This window comes from Phalacrocorax carbo, chromosome 2 (genome assembly GCF_963921805.1).
Source record: "Phalacrocorax carbo chromosome 2, bPhaCar2.1, whole genome shotgun sequence".
Classification (NCBI taxonomy): domain Eukaryota; kingdom Metazoa; phylum Chordata; class Aves; order Suliformes; family Phalacrocoracidae; genus Phalacrocorax; species Phalacrocorax carbo.
The window spans coordinates 85,442,394-85,465,176 of NC_087514.1; the positions used below are offsets into that span (position 1 = coordinate 85,442,394).

The 22,783-nt window shown below is 36.3% G+C and overlaps 1 protein-coding gene across 4 annotated transcripts in view; it reads right to left on the reverse strand.

Moving 5' to 3' along the window:
• Nucleotides 1-1,535: 1,535 nt before the first annotated feature.
• The window catches only part of CDH12 (cadherin 12), a 591,360-nt gene continuing 570,112 nt past the window's right edge, over nt 1,536-22,783 (reverse strand). For 3 of the 4 annotated variants that reach the window (XM_064443425.1, XM_064443423.1, XM_064443424.1), the window contains 6 exons: nt 21,789-21,925; nt 14,439-14,560; nt 12,780-12,897; nt 7,681-7,932; nt 5,127-5,207; nt 1,536-2,876 (listed from right to left, as the gene is read on the reverse strand). In XM_064443425.1, the coding sequence (XP_064299495.1) occupies nt 2,377-2,876; nt 5,127-5,207; nt 7,681-7,932; nt 12,780-12,897; nt 14,439-14,560; nt 21,789-21,925 (1,210 nt within the window). In that variant the 3' untranslated portion in view covers nt 1,536-2,376. The remainder of the gene's footprint in view (nt 2,877-5,126; nt 5,208-7,680; nt 7,933-12,779; nt 12,898-14,438; nt 14,561-21,788; nt 21,926-22,783) is intronic. The other variant, XM_064443426.1, reaches the window with a different exon arrangement.

The window sequence follows — 22,783 nt, forward strand, 5'->3', positions numbered from 1 at the left end:
CTGTCCTGCTTAGAACAAATGCCAACCTATTCCAGAGAGCTAATGTTCACCTAGTATCCATTACAAATACAACTTTCCCAGGAGCAAGCATGCCGCATCATAGCAAAAAGCCAAACACTGCTCTCACTTACGTTGACTTTACTAGTGAAATACATGTAAAGGACTGATACAGTTACTAAGAGCAGAGTTTGGTTACAGGGTTACACATCTGTAGAAGAGCAGTGTGAGATGCGTATTTTAGCTGTGGCAGCAGTGTGGGAAGCATTGCTATGCTTATGCTACATGAGGAAGCTGAGTACCTCCACAAGCGTGACTTTTGTATGAATCAAACCTGTGTTGTAGCTAGTAGCAAGTTTAGTTGTGGGTTTTTTTGTTGGTTTTTTTTTTTTTTTTTTTAGAGCTCTGTTTTAGGCCCACTCTGCAGTATCAAATTGTCTTTGTCATGCTGTCAAGGTCTGCAAAAATTAAAAACATCACCCTCCGTATGAAAATTGCTATGCTGGCAAATGAGCCCTACCACTCCATCTGTGTCCCTATCCTATGAGAAGAGAGCTTTTGTTGGCTTACTTTGTCTTTCTGGAAACATAGGATGCCTCTGCTGGTAGTGAAAAGACCCACAAAATTTTCTTGTTGCCATATGCTGTGTCTCTTTCTCAGCACTCTGCTGGCAGAAGCTATGCCAATCATGCTTTAATGCAGCCCTGTCCAATTGTATAGAACGATCCAAAACTTATTTAAACTATACAACTTTTTAAGTCTTATTGGAAGGTTAATTAATACAACTTTGAAATACCTTTAAGTTTCCTCAAGAGAGTAAGGGGAACTTTGTGTATGTTAATATCAGACTTGTGAACTAACTATATCTGATATTTATTAATTCTTCAGCAGTACAAAAATGAAGCTGTAGATCTGAGGTGAATAAAAGACTTCTGATTCATGAAAGACTTGGGCTGACCTTGCCAGTGCCATTAATCATGAGTAGAGCTCAAGCAGATTATATAGTGCTGCAGAGATTTCAGAACAAGAAGATAAGGATATATGCACTTTGGGGGCCGTAAACCATTGTCTTACAAAATCTCTGTGCCTTAGATCATCAGAAAAAGTGAGCTGAAATAGTTTTACAAGAGATCTTCCATGGCATAATGCCTTGTGCATATCTGTACTTCTGTTACCTGCACAGCTACATTTATGCATGGGTATGTACATAAAGTGTGGACAAGCATACTGTTTTATATTTTTATTCTGCCTCTGATAATATTTTGGCGAGAACAAACTTAATAAAGTTTCCATCCTTAAAAGGCTTTCTAAAGTGTTTGATGTCGGTCTGAAAGTGAAATATGATGATATGCTGAACAGTAGCAGCGGGTCAGTTGAAAAATAACTATCTCTATAATATGTATGCCTATAGTTCCTACAGATTAACAATCTAATTGCAAAGAAAAGTGGTGTGGAGTTCTTTATATATACTGCTTTAGTGATACTTACAAGGGAAAAAAGTGTCTTGGTACTAAAAATACAATAATACTCTTAAAAAATCCTCTCCATGTTATGTTTTAATAATAGTCTCATTTTAAAAGAAGAGGGAGAGCCAAGGAAAATTTCCTTCACATAAAGGAAAAGCTGCTTTCATCTTTTTATTGTTCTAGAAAAATGTAATATTTGCATGAACATTTTAAATATTCATTGATGTATGCTAAGATCTTTTCCTTTTTAATTTGGGCTTTACATTTTCATAGTGAGCAATAACATTTTAAATTTAAATTTTCAGTGAAATTTTGGAAGAAGAAATATGACATCTTGACATACTGTTTTCTTTAAAAAAAAACAAACATAACCCCCAAACACAACATACATCCCCCCCTTAGTTGCAGTCATTAGATACACTCCAGGAAGTGATCTCCATTTTTATTCTAAAAGAAGTCAGCATGTTGCTGTTGCTTCTTGTCTTAAAGTTCTTGTCCAATTTACCATTCAGTTTTGTAACACCATCACGGCAGACTCTTTGCCACTTAAATGATAAAAGTTTCAATAGGCACTTTAGTGGAATTACGAAAAAGCTACCACACTTCCACCGTGATGCCAGAAAGCTATCTTCTTTCTAAGTCAGGTCAGTAAACCGTACCTTGTAGGCCTGAGCTTGTCTCAGTGTAATTCCAGAGTAACAAAATAACAACAACAAAAAACTGCGTATATTACAGGATCTATCTTTCCTTCGCAGATCAAACCAAAACTGACAGTATGATAAATGTAGTAACTTGCTGGAAACTGTTGCTGTCTTTTATAATCAAAGGAATCCTGTCCTATTATAAAGCTTAGGTTTATCTTTAAATTTGTTGTTGGTTTACTTTTCTTTGTATTTCACTGTTGTAGTTGTACCTAAGTGACTTTATCAGGGTTATAACTTTCTTCTTCTCCAAACATGTCTGCCAAGATCTTAAAGCGAGGTCCCCAGTCACTCAGATAGTCGTAATCCTGATCTGCCTCTGTAGTAAGGGAGTCTATAGAGCTGAGAGACTCTGCAACAGATCCATTTCCTTCATAAGCATAGGTTGCCAAGGAGTCATAAGGGGGTGCAGTCGGATCTACATCATTTTCCTCCAGCCTTTGATTAATGAAATCTCTTATGTCTGTGTTATCTTCCACTGGTGGTCTTTGACGTGGAAAACGCAAGGTGTCTGGTTTTATGTCCCTGCGTATTTTGTTATCTTCAATTACTTTGGGATTCCTCAGGGCACCTATGTCGAAAGCCTGGGTGTCCTCTTCTCCACCTCCTTCATCATCATAATGGATAACATTATCTCTGATGTCTTCTTTAGAGGTCATTAGGGTGTCCTTTTTCTTCTGCCTCCGTAGTGCTACATACAGTACCACAATGACTGTAACGAGAGAAAACTGAAGTTAAGACATGCACAGAAATATTTTGGTACTCTGATGATATATCATTATATCTTCCTTTGAAAGCTGCAAGCAATCAAAGGGACATTTTTCCTTAGAAGACATGCTCCTACTATTCTTTTAAAAACAGCAGTCTTCTAGCCAATGAAAAGTCATTTGCTGTTTGATGTATGAGTCTAACTCCTTAGAGCTTGCTGTGCTGCTGAAGTAAGTAACAAATAATTTTCCTACTGGCCTGCTTTGTGAACAAATAGAATTGGACAGGACTTCAGCCTTTTAGTTCATTGAAACAGACAGATGGGATTTTTTAAAAAATGTTTTCCATAGCAAAATAGCGAAAAATCCCCAAATTTCCACAATGCAGAGAAAAAAAAAAACCCACAGTGTTAAAAATTAAAAATAAAATTGGAATCTTTGAAATGGAGAAAAAAAATCCTACTTCAGCTTTTTATACAGCACACTGTGACCTCTTCAAAGTTCTGCTTTGAAAAATCCCATGTGATAAGGTTCTGGAGAGAAAAGGGGTCCAGTAGAGCTGGTTGATTTTCAAGTACCACCTCCTCCAAGGTCAACAGTGGTCCATCCTGATGAGAAGAAAATCAAGCAAAGGCAGCAGGAGGCCTGCATGGATGAATAAGGAGCTCCTGACTAAACTCAGAGATTTAAAAAGCCATATAAGACATGAAAACACAGACACATGAACCAGGAGGAATATACAGTGAGTGTCTGAACATGCAGGGATGTGGTCAGGAAAACCAAAGCTCGTCTGGCGTTGAATCTCATGAGTGACATGAATTGCAACAAGAAGAGCTTGGAAAAGTATGATAGCAGCAAAACAAAACGTAGAGAACATGTGGGCCCACTGGCAAGTGGGGCAGGGGACCTGCTGACAACACAGAAAAGGCCAACCTACTCAATGGCTTCTTTGCCTCTGTCTTTATTGGTAAGGTTGTCCTTTAGGAATCCCAGGTCCCTGAGACGAGAGGGAAAGTCTGGAACAAGAAAGACTTATCCTTGGGGGGGGTGTGTCAGATTAGGGAACACTTACACAAGCCTGACACACACAAGGACATGGGACCTCATGGGATGCACACATGAGTTATGTGTGCATGTCATGATATCATTGTAAGGCCACCTGAGAAAATTTTTGAAAGGTCATGGGGACTGAGCAAAGTTTCTGAGGACTGAAGCAAATGTGTCTCCTATCTTCAAGCAAGTCAAGAAGAGTGAGCTAGCGAACTACAGGTCAGTCAGCCTCACCATGATCCTGAGGAAAGTGATGGAGAAAATAATTCTAGAAACCTTTTTCAAACTTATAAAGAACAGGAAGGGGATCAAGAGTAGTCAGCATGGATTTACAAAGGTGAAGTTGTGCTTAACTCACCTGACAGCCTTCTACAAAGACATGACTGGTGGATGAAAGGAGAAAAGTACATTATTTTTATCCTAACTTTAGCACAGCTTTTGTTGTTGTGTCCCATAACAACCTTCTCAGAAAAACTGAGAAAGCATGGACTAGACAAGTAAATGGCGAGGTGGATTGCAACACTGGACAAACTGCCAGGCTGTAAGGGTTGTGATCAACAGCCCAAAGACTAGATGGAAGCCAGTCACTAATGATGTACCCCAGGGGTCAATACTGGGACCAGTTTTGTTTAACGTCTTCATAAATGTCCTGGATCAAGGGATTGAGAGCACCCTCATCAAGTTTGCAGGTGAAACAGGGGTTGTGCAACCATTCATAGGGACCTCACCAGGTTGGGGAATAGGCCAACAGGAACACCACGAAGTACAATAAAGGGAAATGCCAAGCCCTACAGATGGAGAGGAATAACTGCATACTGTAGATGCTTTTGGCTGACCTACTAGAAAGAAGCATGATAGAGAAGGACCTAGTGTTGTGGTGGACGACGAGTTCACCATAAGCAAGCAATGTGCCCTTGTGGCAAAGAAGGCCAATGGGATTTGGGGCTGCATTAGGAAGTGCGTTGTCAGCAGTTGATCATTCCCCTCTGTTCAGCCCTGGTCAGACAAACTTGGAGTTCTAGGTCAAGTCCTGGGGTCCTCAGTACAAGACAAACATGGACTTCCTGGAATGAGCCCAGTGCAGAGCCACAAAGATGATTAAGGGATTGGAACATCTGCCACATGAGGAGAAGCTGACAGAGCTGGGACTGTTTGGCCTGGAGAAGAGAACTCTTAGGGGGAATCTTATCAATGTGGCTAAATACCTGATGGATGGAAGTAAAGAAGATGGGGCCAAGTCTTCTTGAGTGGTGCCCAGCAACAGGAGAAGAGGCAATGGACACACACTGAAATGCAGGAAATTCTATTAAAACATAAGAAAAAAGCTTCTTTACTGTTAAAATGATCAAGTATTGGATCATGTTACCTAGAGAAGTTGTGGTGTATCCATCCCTGGAGGTATTCAAAACCCAGCTGGATACTGAACAACCTGCTCTAACTGACCTGCTGTAAGCAGGGAGGTTGAACTAGATCTCCAGTCGTGCCTTCCAGCTGTGATTTTGTGATTCTATATAACATAAAATGTTACAGTCCAGTTTTATTCCAGATGGCAACTCAGTGACAATCAGCTTGTGGGGTTTTTTCAATAGTTTGTCTTTGCAGATATATTGCATTGAATACAAAATCTGCTTGTAATAAACTGGCCTTTATGTTATTTTTAACTCACTAACTGCCTTTGGTAGAAATGACAGTGTTTTAAGAGCTGTTGTTGAAGTACCACAATAATGAATACAGGATTTGCAATGATTATAAATTCATATTCAGGCTTGTGTGGCCTAAAATAACTTCTGATTCTTGTAATATGTTGACTGTCTTTTGTAATACGTAGAAATGAGTTTGACAAGAATGACTTCAACTACAATTTTAATGACTCTGTGTCAGGTCAGGTTCACAAGAAATGAAAGTCCAAAAGCAGTTTTTATATTGATCAATGGAATAGTAAGGTGAAAGCCTGGCAGTAAGATAAATGCCATTCTCTTACGTTACATACAGCACTGTAAATTAATTATTTATACATTAGTTTTTCTGGGTAATATCGCCAGGCTGATTGGAATGAAGGGAGTTATTAAAGGACCAAAACCTCTTTTCCAAACATAATCTCAGTAATTCAGTCTGGTGTTTTGTGCAAAGCAGGAATTAAATATCTTCATTAGTTTTGTATGTCAAAAGCATCAATAAGCAGCAGATCTGGTAAGAAGTTCTTTGACATAATTATTTTTGATTTAATATGCTCGGGGTTTTTAAATAAAAATTGTATTTATTTCAGCAAACCTTTAGGGAAACATAACCACAGTTCTGTTGAAGGCCTTTACAATCACCCAGCAAATTTAGGGGACATTCAGGCTTCAGGTATTTCTCCTTCCCCAGATACTCTGCCATTGTAAACGATGTCTGTACCAAGAGCACCAAGATCTCTGCTGTGTAGTTCACATTGTCCAGATTACTGGACACAAAGGTGACAACTTGAAAGGCTTTGCTATGGCTATGTGTTTAGGGCTTCTAGGCACTTTGCTGTGTAACAGAGAGGTTAGATATCCTGGGAGTCCTGCCCTAAGACAGAGCTCTTCATGTGAAAATAAGTTAAATCTTTTTTTGGTAATAGAAATTCCCCTGGCTGCTTTTATCCAGGAAACCCCCAAAAGTAAAAAAGTAGTCCCAAGGAATTGTGGTAAAGGAGACAGCATTGTTCTTGTTTCTGAAAAAATGACTTAAGGTTGTTTTTTTCTGTTTTAAATTCTTCAGAATGGGTGTATTTGTTATTAATTCCTATTCCATGGGAATTATCACTGTTTGCCATTCTCATTCTGATTTGAAACATTTTTCTCGCAACATGAACTTTTTACACAGGACAGATATTCTGAATTTTACCCACTGCTACTCAGAAGCTATTATGTAACCCTGAGGCTGTAGTAATTTACTTAAGTGGTAAATTACTGTGTTATCCAAAGGCAAAGAGGTATCCATATGTTATATTCTGTGTCTGCAGCTATTTTTGCCTATGCATTAGACCTACATAATCATAAGATCTAGGAAATCCACTAGTATCAAGAAGAGGCATGGGCTAGTATCTGTAAGAATCAGTCTGCTTTCTGTGTCCCGCATTGTGCCTGTGTAAGCTACAAAGTTGTTTTATTTTGTTATCAGTTAATTAAGGCTATAAGTAGGATGCACATGAGTGTTGACTGTTTTGGACATTCTGTAAATAAGGCAATATTTAAATATAATGTAGATCAAATTACAATGCCACCATACAGAAACCATGCCTGCCTGAAATTAAAGTGATACTGTAAAGCTTTACATTGATCTAGCCAGTCGCAGTCTGCATTACAATTATTTTATCCTCTCTTGTTTCATTGTTCTCCTTTTGCTCAAGTTGTCATGAAGAATTAGATAAAGGCCCTTACTAAGTCCTTACTGCTGTTACAGTCAGTAGGACTTGCCTACCTTAGTAATAATCTAAAAATATTAATTCTTCAAGAAAAGTATTTAAACTGTTTCAGATAAAATGTTATGGTTTGGATTCCACTGAAAGCTGGTTCTCTTATTGCATAAAGAAATATGTAGGTGTTAGCAGATTCAGGGTCGCGGTCAGTGCTTTGGGATGCTTTTCTAGAAACGTAGAAGCATAAAAGTTCTCATAAACTGCCACACACTTTCAGCTGCTTTTGTTAAACAATAGATGAAGCTAATAAGAACACAAATTAATTCACAGGTGAATAAGCAGAGTAAGGCACTTCACATGGTTTTACGAGAACTAACCTAGCAGTATAACAATACACAATAAGATTGCAATCAGCGCTCCTGTGCTGAGGCCAACTGGTAAGAAGATTGCTTCCACGTTGCAGGACAGGATGGTACCATCAGAATCACATCTGCAAACACGGATAGTCATTGTGTTTGTGCTGCTCTGGACAGGGTAACTGCTATCTTCTATTACTACTGGAAGAAAATACAGCTCTTGTTGTCTTCTGCTGTAACCATTTCTCCTGGTTTCAATCCCAGCAGTGTTGTCTGTAAAACAACAACACAGTCATTACAGGATTTTTATTTTGTGCTTCAGTTCACCATTGTAGTTTGTATCACCTTTAGTAATAGGCAGCTATTCCATTTTTTTAAACTAAGTGCATGACATGTTTTATGTAATTGCCTTGTTTTATCATTACAGAAGGTATTGTGTTCTGAATGGTACAGCTAGTTTTTTGCAGAGCATTAAATAATATTCCATTTCTTGTAAACTTGTTAGCTGGACAGCTAAAATTTCAAAGACAACAAATAATAATGTAAAAAAGCGTTACAGGTATTAGATTAGGAAGAATTTTCAGTTTTTCTTTTCTCCTTATGTCCTTATATTTCATGCCTGTGGTCCTTTGATTCCTCTTGGATTTAGAGTCAAGTCTCTATTGATCAATTAATTTCCCTTTAAAAATGAAAGTAATATAGCTAGACAAAATGCAAAACCCCTTCAACTTTCTTACCCTGTTAAAAATAAGTACAGAAATGAACTGAGTACTTTATAATCAGTATATTTTCCATCAGTTAGTTATGAATGTGTTCAGAACTCCTAGAAGTCACGTTTTATCATTTCTTCCCAGTAGATATGCAGTGACTGCTGCTTTTCTTGAATCAAACAGAGTAGTAAGGAAATGATGTGCAGATTAAAAGAACTGCATTGAAAGCAAAACCAAATTGAAATTAGCAGGGAATTAATTAGATGACAGAGCTGAATGAAAGTAGCCTGCAGCAGTCACCCTTTGACCATCTCACCCATGTGCTTTACTGTATCTTTAGAAGAGGTGACTTGCTGTCTATGTTATAGCTTTCATTCCTTCTTGGAGTTTTGTCACTAAGTAGAATGATTAAGGGCTCTGAATTCAACACTCAAATACTTGTGTGCAGTTCTGATTAAGGACAGTAAGAAGGAACCCTGAATATCCAAAATCAGATATGTTATGATCAGACACCATTGAGAAAGCACTTGACTGACAATATGTTTATTTCAGAAGTCTCCTTTTTATCAGACTCAAACATGGTACATGACATGTCAAGGTCAGTGACATTTAGTTTTGAAAAATAAAAATGTCTCAAAATTTTTTAAATCAAACCATCTTCCATGTTCAGCTTGTCCTTTCTATGATTAATCATAGACATTATATAAAGAGTTTTAGATCTAATTTGAAGTCATCCAGCTTTACCTTATTTCTATTTCTATTGATAGAATTATTTATATTCTTTTATTCTTCTTCTAATTGCAATGTAGAAGATCATTTCAATACATGCTACAATGCAAATGTAACGAATGAAATGACTTTCCATTCTCCTTTGAAATGAACCAAAGAGACCGAGCTCTAAAGTCTTTGACTGAACAATTTTTGTTGCTCTTCTTTGAACCCTTTCAATTGTTCAAGGTCCTTTGGAAAATATGGACACAGGCATGTGTTTGAACTCTACACAGAGCAGCCTGGAGCTGCAGCCTGAAGCTGAGACAGCTTCTGGTTCTTCAGTTTGTTCATGATAAATTCATTTGCAGGGTGCATGTGACAGTCTGGAGAGAATGAAAATTCTCTCTCTTACTGAGCAACTGGGTGTGCTCAGCAGGGATGTAGCCCTCTAGGGAGCAGAGTGAGGGCAACAAAGGGGAAAAAGGAAGGTGGGTGGTTCAGCTGGAAGAACTCCAGCTCTGCCAGGGCCTCTCAATTCTATTCACAGCTGGTGGACTGGTCTCAACACTGCTCAAGGCATAGTCTAGAAACATAATATTTCCCTGTTTTTATATTTATAGTGACTCCAAATGACAACCTTGAGCTACTGTCTTGCTTCTGACCTCATTAAGTTATATTCTGAGGAATTATGGAAGCTGGAAAAGTTTATTCTCTTGGGTACCCTACAAACATACCTGCTGTAATGTCACACCACCCATGATTTTTAGCTGTATAGAATGGCACTGGTTATTTGGCTTCTTGATGTGTTTAAAAATGTTAAATGACACCTTTTCTTGTAAAAGCATCAGTTGTAACACAGTGAACAAGACTTCCCTAAAAAAAAAAAAAAAATTTTTTTCCTAAAGTACCTGCTTGGTACTAACATGATTTCTAGTTCCAAAGATAATGGTATTTATCTTTTTAAAAGGTTTCTGTACTGAACATAAGGTTGTGTTATTATACATCTAAATTGTGCACAAAGCAGACCTTCCACCTTTTTGGCAGAAGATATTGAAAATATTGTTCAGAGTTTCTGTTTGGAAGATTTTTCTAATAGCTGTGTAAAATAATCAAAAACTAAAAAGTATTTTATGGTTGGAAAATATTCCACAAAAGCTTTTTTTCCTGTCTTCCTTATATTTCAGTTGATGATGTACTTCTTTCTTTTTAAGTGTTAAGAAATACTTTTAAGAGTGTGTATATAGGTAGACAGACACACAAACATTTATACACGAAAAATTGTGTGTCTTGGTGGTTTCTAATTCCATGTTTTATGGGAATACTGCATTTGTTTTTATACAGTAGAGAAAGTTTGTTAGCAGACTACTGAGATCCAAAGTCATCTTGGTGTCAACATTACTGCCCTAGACAGGGAAATTTAGTTATCTAATAATATTTCAGCAATTTCCTCACCATATTTATATGCTAAGCACTCTTCACAAAAGCTGTAAATGAGAAAGGCCATGGAGTTTAATTACTGTATAGCCTTTTTAAATTTAAAGATTCTTTTGAGGAATTAAATATGTTAAAATGACCCGAGAAGAACTGGAAGACTTATATTTAAAACAATAGTTTGAAATTATTTGAAAAAAATAAATCTTGATGAAATTAAAGGATATTTTAGAAAATGGACCAAAAGAAACAAATTAAAGTTCTTACTTTAAAGAAATCTTGAGCAAAAGAGCAGAGGTAGTTAGAAATCCACAGTATTCATGTTTAAGTCTACATAATTATATAAAGAACTTTTTTTTTAAAAAAATATAATCATTAGCAAAGTTCATCATGCTGAGTTTTCCAATAATTACCAACAACAGCTCTGTAAGGAATAGAAAATAACAGAAACTACAGAGCAGCATTAAGGATAATTGAACTTAAATATTATAAAATATTTTAAGTCCAGAGGGACACAGATGTAAAGCATTTAAATCTTGCTTGGCATAACTATAGTTAGAGATTGAAATGCCAGAACTTTTAAAAATACTAGTAGCTGTTAAAACCAAACTGTTTAGACTAAGCACTTCTGGAGAAGAATAACGACCTAATCTTCCAAGAATAGAAGTAAGCGGATTTGAATCCATTGTGATGTTGTCCTTCATAGTCACTGAGCTGCCTGTCTCAAGAAAACTATTTGAATGGCCTCTGATAATGCTGATCTACAAATTTTTTGTTTCATAAGTTACTATTATTCATGTCTGCAATACTATGAATTATTATGGTTTCATTATATACCATACTTACAAAATCATTAAGTGAAATTCTTTGCTCTTCTGTAGAATATTTTTAGCTATCTATGACATACTAAGATAAAAGTCAGTAATAAGTTTAGGAATAAACCATTTTTGTCTTGTCATCTTCACAGAGGAGCTATATAAAAAGGGAAAATAAACACAGTTTATTTTTCTGCTGTTTCAAATCTATTCCTTCCACAACTTTCTTAATGATAAAGGTCTTCATGATTAATATTTGTGTTTGTTTTGTTGGTTTTAATTTTGTTTCACCTAACATTGACAAAAGTGTATGGCTTCAAAAACAATGTGAATGATATACCTTAATGATTTTAAAAAAGGCTAAATAAGTGACCTCTGCAATTTTTTTTCATTCTGTGTATTATCCATTTCTAGCCCTTTTAAGGGCTTGGGTTACTTAATTCTCAAGAAAGGAACCTTAACATCATACTCATTATCATCTCAAATTTAAAGTAAAAATAATAATGAATATATTAATAAAATGTTAAAAAAAAATAAGAATTATATAGTTTTCCTTAAAAGTAATACTAATAACCTACATAGTTACATAAGCAAAGGAATTCTACTGAGCTTCAATGGATGGCTTTAGGTGTTCTTTCTTTGCAGAGTAATGTAAACCTTTTTTTATTAAAAGCTTGTCATATCACAGTTCTTTAAAATCACCTAATAGCAGATAAACTCATTGTTAAAATTTTTTTCCTTCTTTGATTAAAATCATTAGTGGTGAAAATTTGCTACAGTTTATTATGATGTTTTAGCTGTGTCTGTTCACAAAGCTACATGTTTGTAGATGTTTACAGTAGGAAAAAAGATCCATTGTTTTCATCTTAGGTGGTTCTTTGCCATTTATCAAAAAAATTCAAGTGAAAAAGAAAAAAAGATGATCAGTTATGACAAAAAATCTGGTAAAAATTGGAGACAGTAATTATATAAATCTACAAATTAAGAGCGTTGTGGGATGTTATACTGCAGCAGCACTGTCTATATTTAGAATAAATTCTTCTGCAGGACTATACATCCTCCAGAAAGTGCAATAGCTGGGTTTGTTAAAAAAGTTAGCAAAGTAAAAGTGTTTAAAAAAGGCAGAAATAGTGCCTTGTTTAAAGGTATACCTGCATTGACATATGAGTTCTTCCTAAAATACTGAATGATAAAAGGAAGAAAATAAAACTAGTAGCAGTGTTTCTACAGGCCTGAAGGGAAATCTCAGCCTTTGATGTTCTGACAATTCCTGTTCCCTAAAAGTGAGAAATGGTGCAAGACCTGAATTTATATTAATATATGTCCTAGATAGTTTAACAATTAGAAATGTCAAATAAAAAAGTCTGTAGACATGACTGTAATACAAAATAATCACATTTGCCATTATAATCACAGCCTGCTGCTCTGAGAGAGATATGGGTAAGCAACTTACTTCTGTAGTCATGGACTGTGAAATTCGGTTTGTTGGAAGCCTCAGCTGACAGTCTGAAGGAAAACCTTTGCCCAGCTGGTGACAAATCTTTGTCTGCTGCAGTGACAGTCTGTATCACCTGAAACCAGATTAAGATTAATTCTGAAGTCAGTTGAGTCTTCTAAAAGCAGTTTTGTAGAAGTGCAAAGTGAACATCAAAGGAAACAAAGAAAGTGAAATCCTGCTGGATTACTCTCATTCCCTTAATATATTGGACAGTGGAGGCAAGAAGTCTGGATGCTATAGCATCCAGAGGACTTGTCTCAGAAGTTCTCACTTTGACATATGTGAAGGAAATCAGAAAGCTTTACCCTATATTCATAGCAGAAGTATTAAATATTTGGGTTTTGTATCAAAATACTAGTGATTGTTTTCAGGTGAGTGATTACTTAAAGACAGTTCACTTTATGTGCTACTGCTACTATCACTGTTACGACTGGTACATGTTGTAGTACTTCACAAAGCTGCATCATATTTTTACAGCTTGAAATGAAGCAGAGTTGGTTGAAAGGTCTGCACGATCTAGGCGTGAAGGAACTTTTGGGTCCCAGAGTCCTAACTGCTAGATTTCAGATAAGCACAGTGCAGTTAAAATGTTTCATAGTAAGATTGCCACTGATCTTTCAAAAAGGAAGACCTTTTTTTATGTAATAAAGGTCTAAATATTTATAATTTTTGGCAGCTCAGCGCTTATCTCATCCTTCCCTATAAAACGTTCTCTTTTCTACTGTTAGTGCCTGAATAAGGTACTAACTAAAGGTATCTGATAAACTAGAAGTTAAATTAGGTTGTATCATAGTTAGTTGAAACACATCAAATAAAAAGATGAGATTGGAATATCATACGAAGTCATGGACAAAACTGTAATAAAGGCAATAAAAATCAAATGGACTCATTACGTATTTCATACATATAAAGAGAAGTCACTGATTACACAGCAGGCTGAATATGTTCCTTCACTGGCTGGCAGTCACTCTCAAAGTTGAACAGTTGAAGTTACAAACCTTGTCCTGGAAACAGTATTAGCTGTTAACACGTATGATAGTTGGCCTTGGTGCTTTGCAGCACTGTGTTTAATCACACAGATTTTGTTCAGTTGGCACATGCCAATATCTTCTGGGGCCAGCTCTGTTAATACTGGCATCACTCATGGTATAAGGTGATATTCTGAATCTGAAATAGGTTTTGCATGCTATGTGTATATTTGAAACTGCTTATAAAACCAAGCTTTCAGGATGATTGCCTTTAGTGATGTGGCTTCTTTTTCTCAGAATAGGTCACAGAAATGTGTGTAATCCATCCTATTCCATTTATTCACTGCAGTTTTACCCTTATATTTAGGTGTCTTTAAGGAAGGGGTTCTTTCTCCTGTCATAGCTATTAAATGTCCAGGAAAGGGTGGCTCAGGCCCATATAATCAGGGATAATAAAAATAAATAGAGCACAAATAGACCATAAAGGTCAACAAACAGCATTTCAAAAGGTGAGTATTTCCAACACAGACATTTTATTTGTAAAATAATTCTAACCATGATGTCATTTTCAAACCCAGAAATTTGTATTGCTATAAATAATAAGGAAAGAAAAAGCACAATAGCAAGCATTACAAATTTGAAATACCTGTCCTGGTTTGGCATTTTCACACACAGATGTCTCATATGGAACTGAAATTTCAGGAGGAAACTCGTTGACATCCAGGACATTTATTATAACGTTGACTTTGCTGGTTAATAGTGGGTTACCTATAAATGATTTTTAGGAGAAAAGCATTAAGGTATACTATTTATGTTTGTTGTCATCACTAGTGCCCATGAGCTGTCATAAATTGTTTTGATCCCAGTACTGTGACTTCTAAAAGCCCCTGACTTCCATTTATTTCTTATTTGTATTAAGGAGAAATCAGAAGCAAACTTCTTATCATTTTGTACCAGACTTTGATCCATTACTCTTCATGGAGTAAGGAATCAATCAACATGGTTATGTTTATCAGAGCATAAGTTAAAGAATTTCAACTTGTTCCTGTAATTAAAGATGCAAACTTTTCTCAGAGCGCTTTTCATGGAGTCTGTGGAAAATGTTTCCAGTGATTAAAACTGAATTCTGTTTTCCACAATGGAATGCGGAAAATCAATATATATTACTTAGCCATTATTTACATCTTCAAGATATTAAGGAGGTAAGTGGAGCATTCCCTTTTAGACGATGGAGAAAAGTAAGAGAGAAAGATATACAGAAAAATCTTGCTGAAAGCCAGACAGTCAGTGGTAAATTTAGCAGTGAAACATGTAGAGCTAGCATTCAACTTGTTGTTAAACCATTAGGTGATGTTGTAACACTTATTTCTTTAACTGCATAATTATTTGCAAGCAGCAAATACTGTTGTGCAAAAGAAATAAAAAAAACACCCAGTATACATTATGTTTCTTTCCATTGTCCTACCAATGCAGATAATCTTCATCAGTCACTAGATGCATTTTATAAACAAGTTTGGCTGCAAATGCAGTGTCTGACGGAAAGGTGACACAAATTCAATACAAAGCACGCAATATTCTCTTTTACTTTATGCTGAGACCCCTTGCAAGATAACAGATATGCAAAAACAGTTTAGCTGGTGAGTCAAAAGGATAATTATTTTACCCTTTTTCATTTAAGAGTGGCAGCCATTATACAGACACAGTTAACTATTCAAGAAACCTATGCTATGAATCAGGGTGGTGTAGGAGGAGTGACGGCATGGGGTCATGGTTAAGTACAAGAACAGTTTTCTTGAATCTTTAGGCATAAATGGACCCTGCAAATTATTTGCATTAGCTGTTTACTTCATAGTTTGTATAAATTTTTGCATTTCTGTTGCATATAACTAATACAGCAAAGTCTCTTCATAGTGGCACTGTAGAAATTTTACATTTTTTCCTTCTGTCTCTTAGGAACTACTAAATGAAGTGTTTTCTAGAGGCATCTGTGGAAGCCAAAAGGAAATCCCTGATTTCCTAAGTAAGATAGGACCAGCTGCAAGTAGAAGTGTGTTTTACCTGTTTACAAGTAGTGGATAAACTGACCATCCCACAAACTCAGCTTGGAATCTTATAAGAAAACGCACAAAAAAACCACTACCAAAATCACACAATATTTGTAGTTCCTTCCCATGAACATATCAAATTAATTGTGACCATATCTAATAATTTCTCTTTTAATCCTCATTCGTTTCCAATTCAGCATCCTCCCTACTTGCAGAATGTCTTTGTGAAGAAAGGCATTGTACAGTATGAATGAAGACAGAGTTTGTTCTAGCAGCTGGGAATTAGGCAGTGATTCTTTAGATGCCCAGAGAACCAGAAGAAATCTAGATCACTTGCTCAGAGCTGAATCAGTTTATTTGTGTAATAGAAAACAGAAAAGTACTAAGAAGTTATTTTAGTCCATAGAGGGCAGGACCCTAGCTCTGAATATATACAGAGATCAGAAAAGCCCTGAGTAGGTCAAGTTCACGCAGTTACTGGCAGAAACAACCTGACCTAAAACTTCTTTCCTAACAGTACCTGCTGCAAAGAACACAGCAACTCACACAGAATAACTTAGGCTTTCCTTTAGTTTTTGTGTATTTATTTTAAGGTATGTTTATTTTAAGGTACTGAACAACAGGGGTTCAGGATATATTCTCCAAACACATTAGAGATGAATGCAGTGCCTTGAAAGTACAGGCATAAATGTTAGTTTGTTTTCTGTTAGAAACAATTCCTTACCAGTAAAAGCATGAATGTATTCAAAATTTATGCTCATGTACATGGGAGATATTGGCTGATTTTGATAACTTCTATCAAACATATCAGTTTCTATACAAAGTCTTTTTAGGTTATATTTTTGAAGTATCTAACAAATTATTTTTTTCAGCTTTTTGGAACAGTGTACATATTATGGGACTGTATATTTTTTAAAATGAAGAAAGGAATCTGACACTTTGCCTTCCCTCAAAATCATGACAGGATAGCATGCTTTGGAAATACATATGTATATGAGTATATCTTTCATATTTATTTCTCACTGGTGGTCTGTGATTTATTTTCTATGATTCTTTGAAAGATGTATTAGAGGCCAACATCTTTCCTTGCTATGCGTTTTAGCAAGTTAGAATTTTACCTTTTATAAATGGTCAGCAAAAATCAAACGTGAATATAAACAGAAATACTACAGCATAAGATGGACCTACTTCTGGGTTTCACTTTATTTAAAAGATTAATTTTCTTTCTGGTTTGCGCCAATATCAGTTTAACTATTCATGTGTGTAAACGAAGACTGCAAGAAGATTTTGTACAGCTTTGAATTGCAAAGACCAATTTTCTAACATTGCTTCCTTCTACAGCAACAAACATAGTGTTTACATTACATTTGATGTAAGCAAGGATGAAGAATTGCATTTCAAATACCACTTTGGAGACTTGAACTCCATTTTCCCTGTTCTTCTTTTGTTTGTAGTCTCAAAATCAAATGTTTTTGAGCCCTGTGAGCACAGCAATGATGTGCATGCTGGTATCAGTGAGTGAGTCACTGAAAACATCTGCACATGCCTTGTAAACCCAGATTACACAGATGAGTTGTTAAATCATTAGCCTAGGAATTAAGAAAATGATTTCAGGCTCCAATTCTGCCTATAAAATACAGGCAAATTAATAAGCTTCTTCCTTGCTCAGTTTTCCTGTCTGTAAGACTGCAACAACCCTGCTTCTTTCTTTTGCTTGAACACCATCATCTGTTAACACCTTTATGGTTCAAGGATATTACAGTAGTAGAAAATATGTAAAATACTTTGACTAATAAACGTGTGAAAATACAAGATTTCTGAGAAAATATATATTGACCACAGAGGAAAACTGGTGATTCCTTTAATCCCAGTTATGGTATGCTGGAGAAGATAAACCCCACCTTGAGATCTAAGCTGAGTTTTCTTTAACATTCATAAAATCTGGGCCTAGAGTTAGAGGAGTTGGGAATATGGTTTGGACAGGAAGGATTATGGTTACTTTATATCTATTTTCAACCTTAACGAGCGCCTCGAGGATGGGAAAACAGAAATAAGGTCTTATGCATTTTACCTATTTCCTTGTTTGTAAGATGCAAAAACCATCTCCATACTAGCTAATTAAGCAGCACGCTGGGGAACTTCTTGAACACTGGACTGTGATCTTTTTATACCTTTATGTTTTTACAGCAGCCCATGGCACAGTTTTGGCCTGGGCAACTAGTGGTCTTGTGGACAATTCACATGCATGTGCTGGGAGTTAGTATGGGCATGGGACCATTCTCAAAGAATCAATTTATTTGTGGGTATTCTGTTTGGAAGGCAGGAGTGTTTAATGGCATAGAAATAGAATACTCTGTGCCAGATGGCCTTTGTGCTTGAAACAATTGTAAGCTGTGTTTAATTTATTAGTTTGGACAGAGTTTGTGGTATCAAAAAAGTTCAGAAACAGCAACCAGGAAGGTTACTAGGGTGTTGATTTACTCTAAGAAGTAAAAAACCTACCATGAAATATAGTCAGGAAATGAAAAGAAGTATGGAGAAATTGGGAAGTGAAATGCGGGAAAGAAATGTGAGTCTGAAATATCCCCTCCCTGTTCATGCACTTTTTTCTGTATAAAGGATGGGTTTTTTATTTTTATGGATAGGTAAGGGACCTTCTGCATTCAGCTGCCTTCAGGTCTGTGCCATCATCCACGTGTCAGCAGAACAATCATCCACCTCCCACTGAAAAAGGTCTCTGCTGGTCATTGTATAACTTGGGTAGAGTAACTAGTTCCCTATGTGGAACCACCAGCTACTGTCCATATGCAAGATATACTGTGTTATTGCTGGGTAACCAGGACTTCCCTGGCTGTAAGTGTACAAGTTGGCACAAGCAAGCCCAGGACAAGTTGATCTCATAATTAACTGTTTGCTAAGGGTCCAGATTCCACTTCTCTTTAAGCTGCCAACCTCCACCATGTCTGGTGTAGGCAGGGATGAAGGGGCAGGACCTGGAGTTTAGGAAAGAATAATCTCAGCATATATATTTATTTAATATTACACAGATATATATCTTTGAAAAAAAATATATATGAATATATATGTCAGATAAATGCAGAATGAGGACACTGGACATGAAAGCATTTATGAATTCTCGGACAACCAGGCTTTTGAAGACTTCTTTTTTCCCTCCACAAGGCGATGTCAGAAAAAGATACTTTAATAAACATAAGGTAATTATCTTCTGGTTTATTTTTGAAATGTATTCCTTTACAAATCATAGCTTCTGGTGCTTTCGTGCTAATAATAGTCAGATTTATCAGCTTGTAAGAAAAGTCTAAATGGTACATCCGTATCTACATTTGCATTTATCAATTGCCTGCTGCTGTGTTTAGCTATCTAAACTACATGCCATTTGTGCCACTGATTGAAAGGTAACGTGATTGCTCAAAAGTCATAATATTACTTCAAGACTTTACTGGCTGTGAGAAAAAAATGTAACACAATCATCATCTGTGGTTCGTACAGGGTTTCATTTTGAAGCTATGGAACAACAATGGGCAACAATCACTTAGAAGGCCCCAGGGCTAAGGCACAGGCAGGGAGCCCGTGCAAGCCTGCTCATGACCTTGGCATCATTTTCCACATATAGGGGAAAGATGGCAAAGCCGGTTTAATTTATTTTTCTCTCTGACTTGATGGGATTAAAGCTGGTGGTCTTTGTTATAATTGGCCTGTTCAAGAAAAGATAATTTCAGGACCATTAGGATGTGTTTAAAAGGTGGGGATGTATTTTTGTTATTCTCTCACAGTGAGAAGGCAAAATACGTATTTTAGAAAAAATGTTTTTTAAGTAACAGAACTTAATATGCCTATTACTAGTTTGAGGTCTGTTTATTTTAAAGATATAAGGTTATGGAGAACTGAAAATACTTAGGTAACGGTAGTGTCCATTACTGAGGCAAGTTTATGCAACTGATTGCAATACCGGGCCACTTTCTTTAGGTAATCATGTATATATCAAGGCACTGCTCAGTGCCCTTTTTCACTAATAAGAGATGGCAGTTTCAGTGTTTCTATGTCAGCACTGAACAAGTGGCAATTTTTCAATTTTTTTTTATAGCAGAAATTCTTCAAAGATAGTAATTCCCCCCCGCCCCCTTTTTTTTTCTTCAGTTGTTTTCTCTTCCCTCTAACCTTTTTTGGTTGTGTCCAGCGTGCCATGATTCAAACCCTAGATTTTATTTCTGTGCTAGCTCTTAGTCAGACAACGGCAGAAAAAAAATTGACAGTTAATGAACCTCAAATCCTCCAAAATATTGCCAGTTACTGGTGTAGTACTTGTTTTTAATGCTATGGATAATGGTCAATGTATAAATATTTTCAGGTATGCTGAAATGAATCACAAATATGCCTAAGGTGTAGAATCTTAACTAGGCAATTGTTAAAATTGGGAATTTTGTAATACAGCCTACCTGATACAGCTCTACATAAATATGATATTACTATATATGTGCCAGGATGGTGCACAGACAAGCAGACTTGGAGCTTTTAGCTAGCTCTAATCACTCTTGGGAATAAGAAACAGTTTCACACCAAGTTTCACACCAACTAAAACTGCAGCATTACTGGAGAAAAGATTTACAAATCTCAAATGTTCTTTGTCCACCATTAAATCTAAATAGTTAAACCTTACTAAAACATAGACAATTTGAGACATCCCCTCTGCATCTACCCGCTTTTCAGTTTCTCTGGAAATGAATTACCGTCCTGCTGGACTCTCTGTTGATATACACATGCACATCTATCTCCATATACTCAGTCAGATGTGATAGATTACTTTCCTTTGTTAGTGTATTCTTTTTCCAAGCTACAGATAAAATCCAAGTTTTCATTTGACTGGTGTCCTCATTATATTTTCAGGCTCCAGGGAGTGAGCCTATGGTTCTTTTTGAAATAAATACAACTAAAAATTTTTTATTATTATTTTAAATAATGTATACTTTCTCTGCTTCCAAAATCTCCTGCTTCCTCTTAGTAGCTTCTATTTTTTTTTTTTTTTTTGAAGGCTCAGTGCCAAGCAATACATTGAGGAAAACACATCCTTTGCTTTAGAAACTTGCATTTCTGGATACATGAACAGTACAGAATGAATAGGAAATACAGCAGGGATCCTCTTCTACAGCCTATTGATGTCAACAGAAGGACTTCTGTGGCCTTTACAGAACCACTAAGTGACCAAAAGACTGGTATTCAAAGGGTGGTACACACCGATGAGAGTTTCAGTTTGACAAGCTCATGAAGCGGGAATGCTACACAAAAGGATGACGATGAAGAAAGATGCAGATACATAATAAAGCAGAAGGGAGTTCTTATTAAAGAAAAAAAACTATGTAGGAGAAGACACAAAGACAAGAAATGAAAAAAAACCCACCACAACTTGTATAGGAAAAGAAAACACGTGGTTAGGCATGAAGTCTTGGGCAGAGAGAAAACAAAAGAGCAGAGATGCAGCACACATTGATTCATTTAGGGCCTTAAATCTTGACTCACTTTTAGTGTACTTTTTTTTCTGAGAATCAAAGGAGTCGTTAAATCTTTCGGCCTTCAAAAAGCAGATTGACAGACCTGTTATTTGGCTAAGCTAATTTCATATGGAGTGAATTACAGAATCAGAAATAAGAATTGGAAGGTCTCCATACAGCTCCTCATGCTCTTCATGCTGACAAAACTTTTTTCAGTTTCTGAGGGAACTGTGTCTACATGAGGGCTACTAGAAAAATCTCACTGTACAGGCCTGTTTGAACACCACACAGCCTCCCAGTGAGTCTGGCAAAATGATATTGATTGGGTCTTCTTAAATAATCTCTTGGCAATACATGCACTCTTCACAGCATATTTATGCCTGAGCACTACATTCTGAAAAAAATACCACATTAGCATATTAATTTAGTTTTTGTCATACTTACTAACTTTACTTGCAATTATAGAGAAATTGTACTGTGCTGTGCTTTCTCTGTCCAGTAATTCATTAGTAGCAATGGTTCCTTCAGTGGCATCTATTGTAAAGTAGCTGTCCACATCATTCTTCCAATCGATGAAATATCTGTATGTGAAAAATATTAAACAAAGTGGATGCAAATGTGTAAAAAATTACTCATTTCCCGTAACAGCAGTCTAATTAGCTCAAGTTTTGTTATTTTTCTCTTCCCAGCTATTACCATCCTTGCAGGAAGAAGACAATAAAGAACGAATATTTATTTATTTATTTATTTATTGCACAGTTGGAATGCTCAAGGGAAAATGGGATATAATAAAAGATTTAGTACTCTTGGTGTTCAGATTATTTGAAATCTCTGAGCTCCCAAGAATTTGGTGTACAGCTTCTGTGACCCTAATCACTTATATCAGTCACTTTGGAAAACACTAGGTAGGCTTAGAGGGAATAAAGCAAAAAGATATGTGAAATAGTGCTTAAGGTATGAATAGTGATGAAGAGTGGATCAGACCTGATGCCTTTACATCCATTTGTAGGTGTAATGGGCTGGAAGCAGCCTCACTGGGCTTTCACAGAGGTGTCCTAGTGGACATATACATGCTGTGGGCACAGTCTACTCACCTAAGGGATCCCTCACCTAAGGGATGTTGGAATAGTCACAGTATGGGAGATGGAGAAGAGCGTGCTTATTCTCCCACGTATGTAGGAACAATAAAAGCTCTTTCCCTTTGGGAAGAATAAGCAATTTTCACTTTCACTGGAGCTGTGAGGAACAAGGCAATACTATCGTTTTTTTATTCTCCTGAGCCTTTGTTTGTAAAAAAGTATGAGCATAGAACAGATTCAAAACTCAAAATGTATATTTATTTGTTATTTTTCCCTATCAAGGACTTAATAGAAAGCAGAGATGTGCTTGTAAACATTCCTGCTTAAAAGCAATCTAGTAATTATTCCAAACCCATTTCC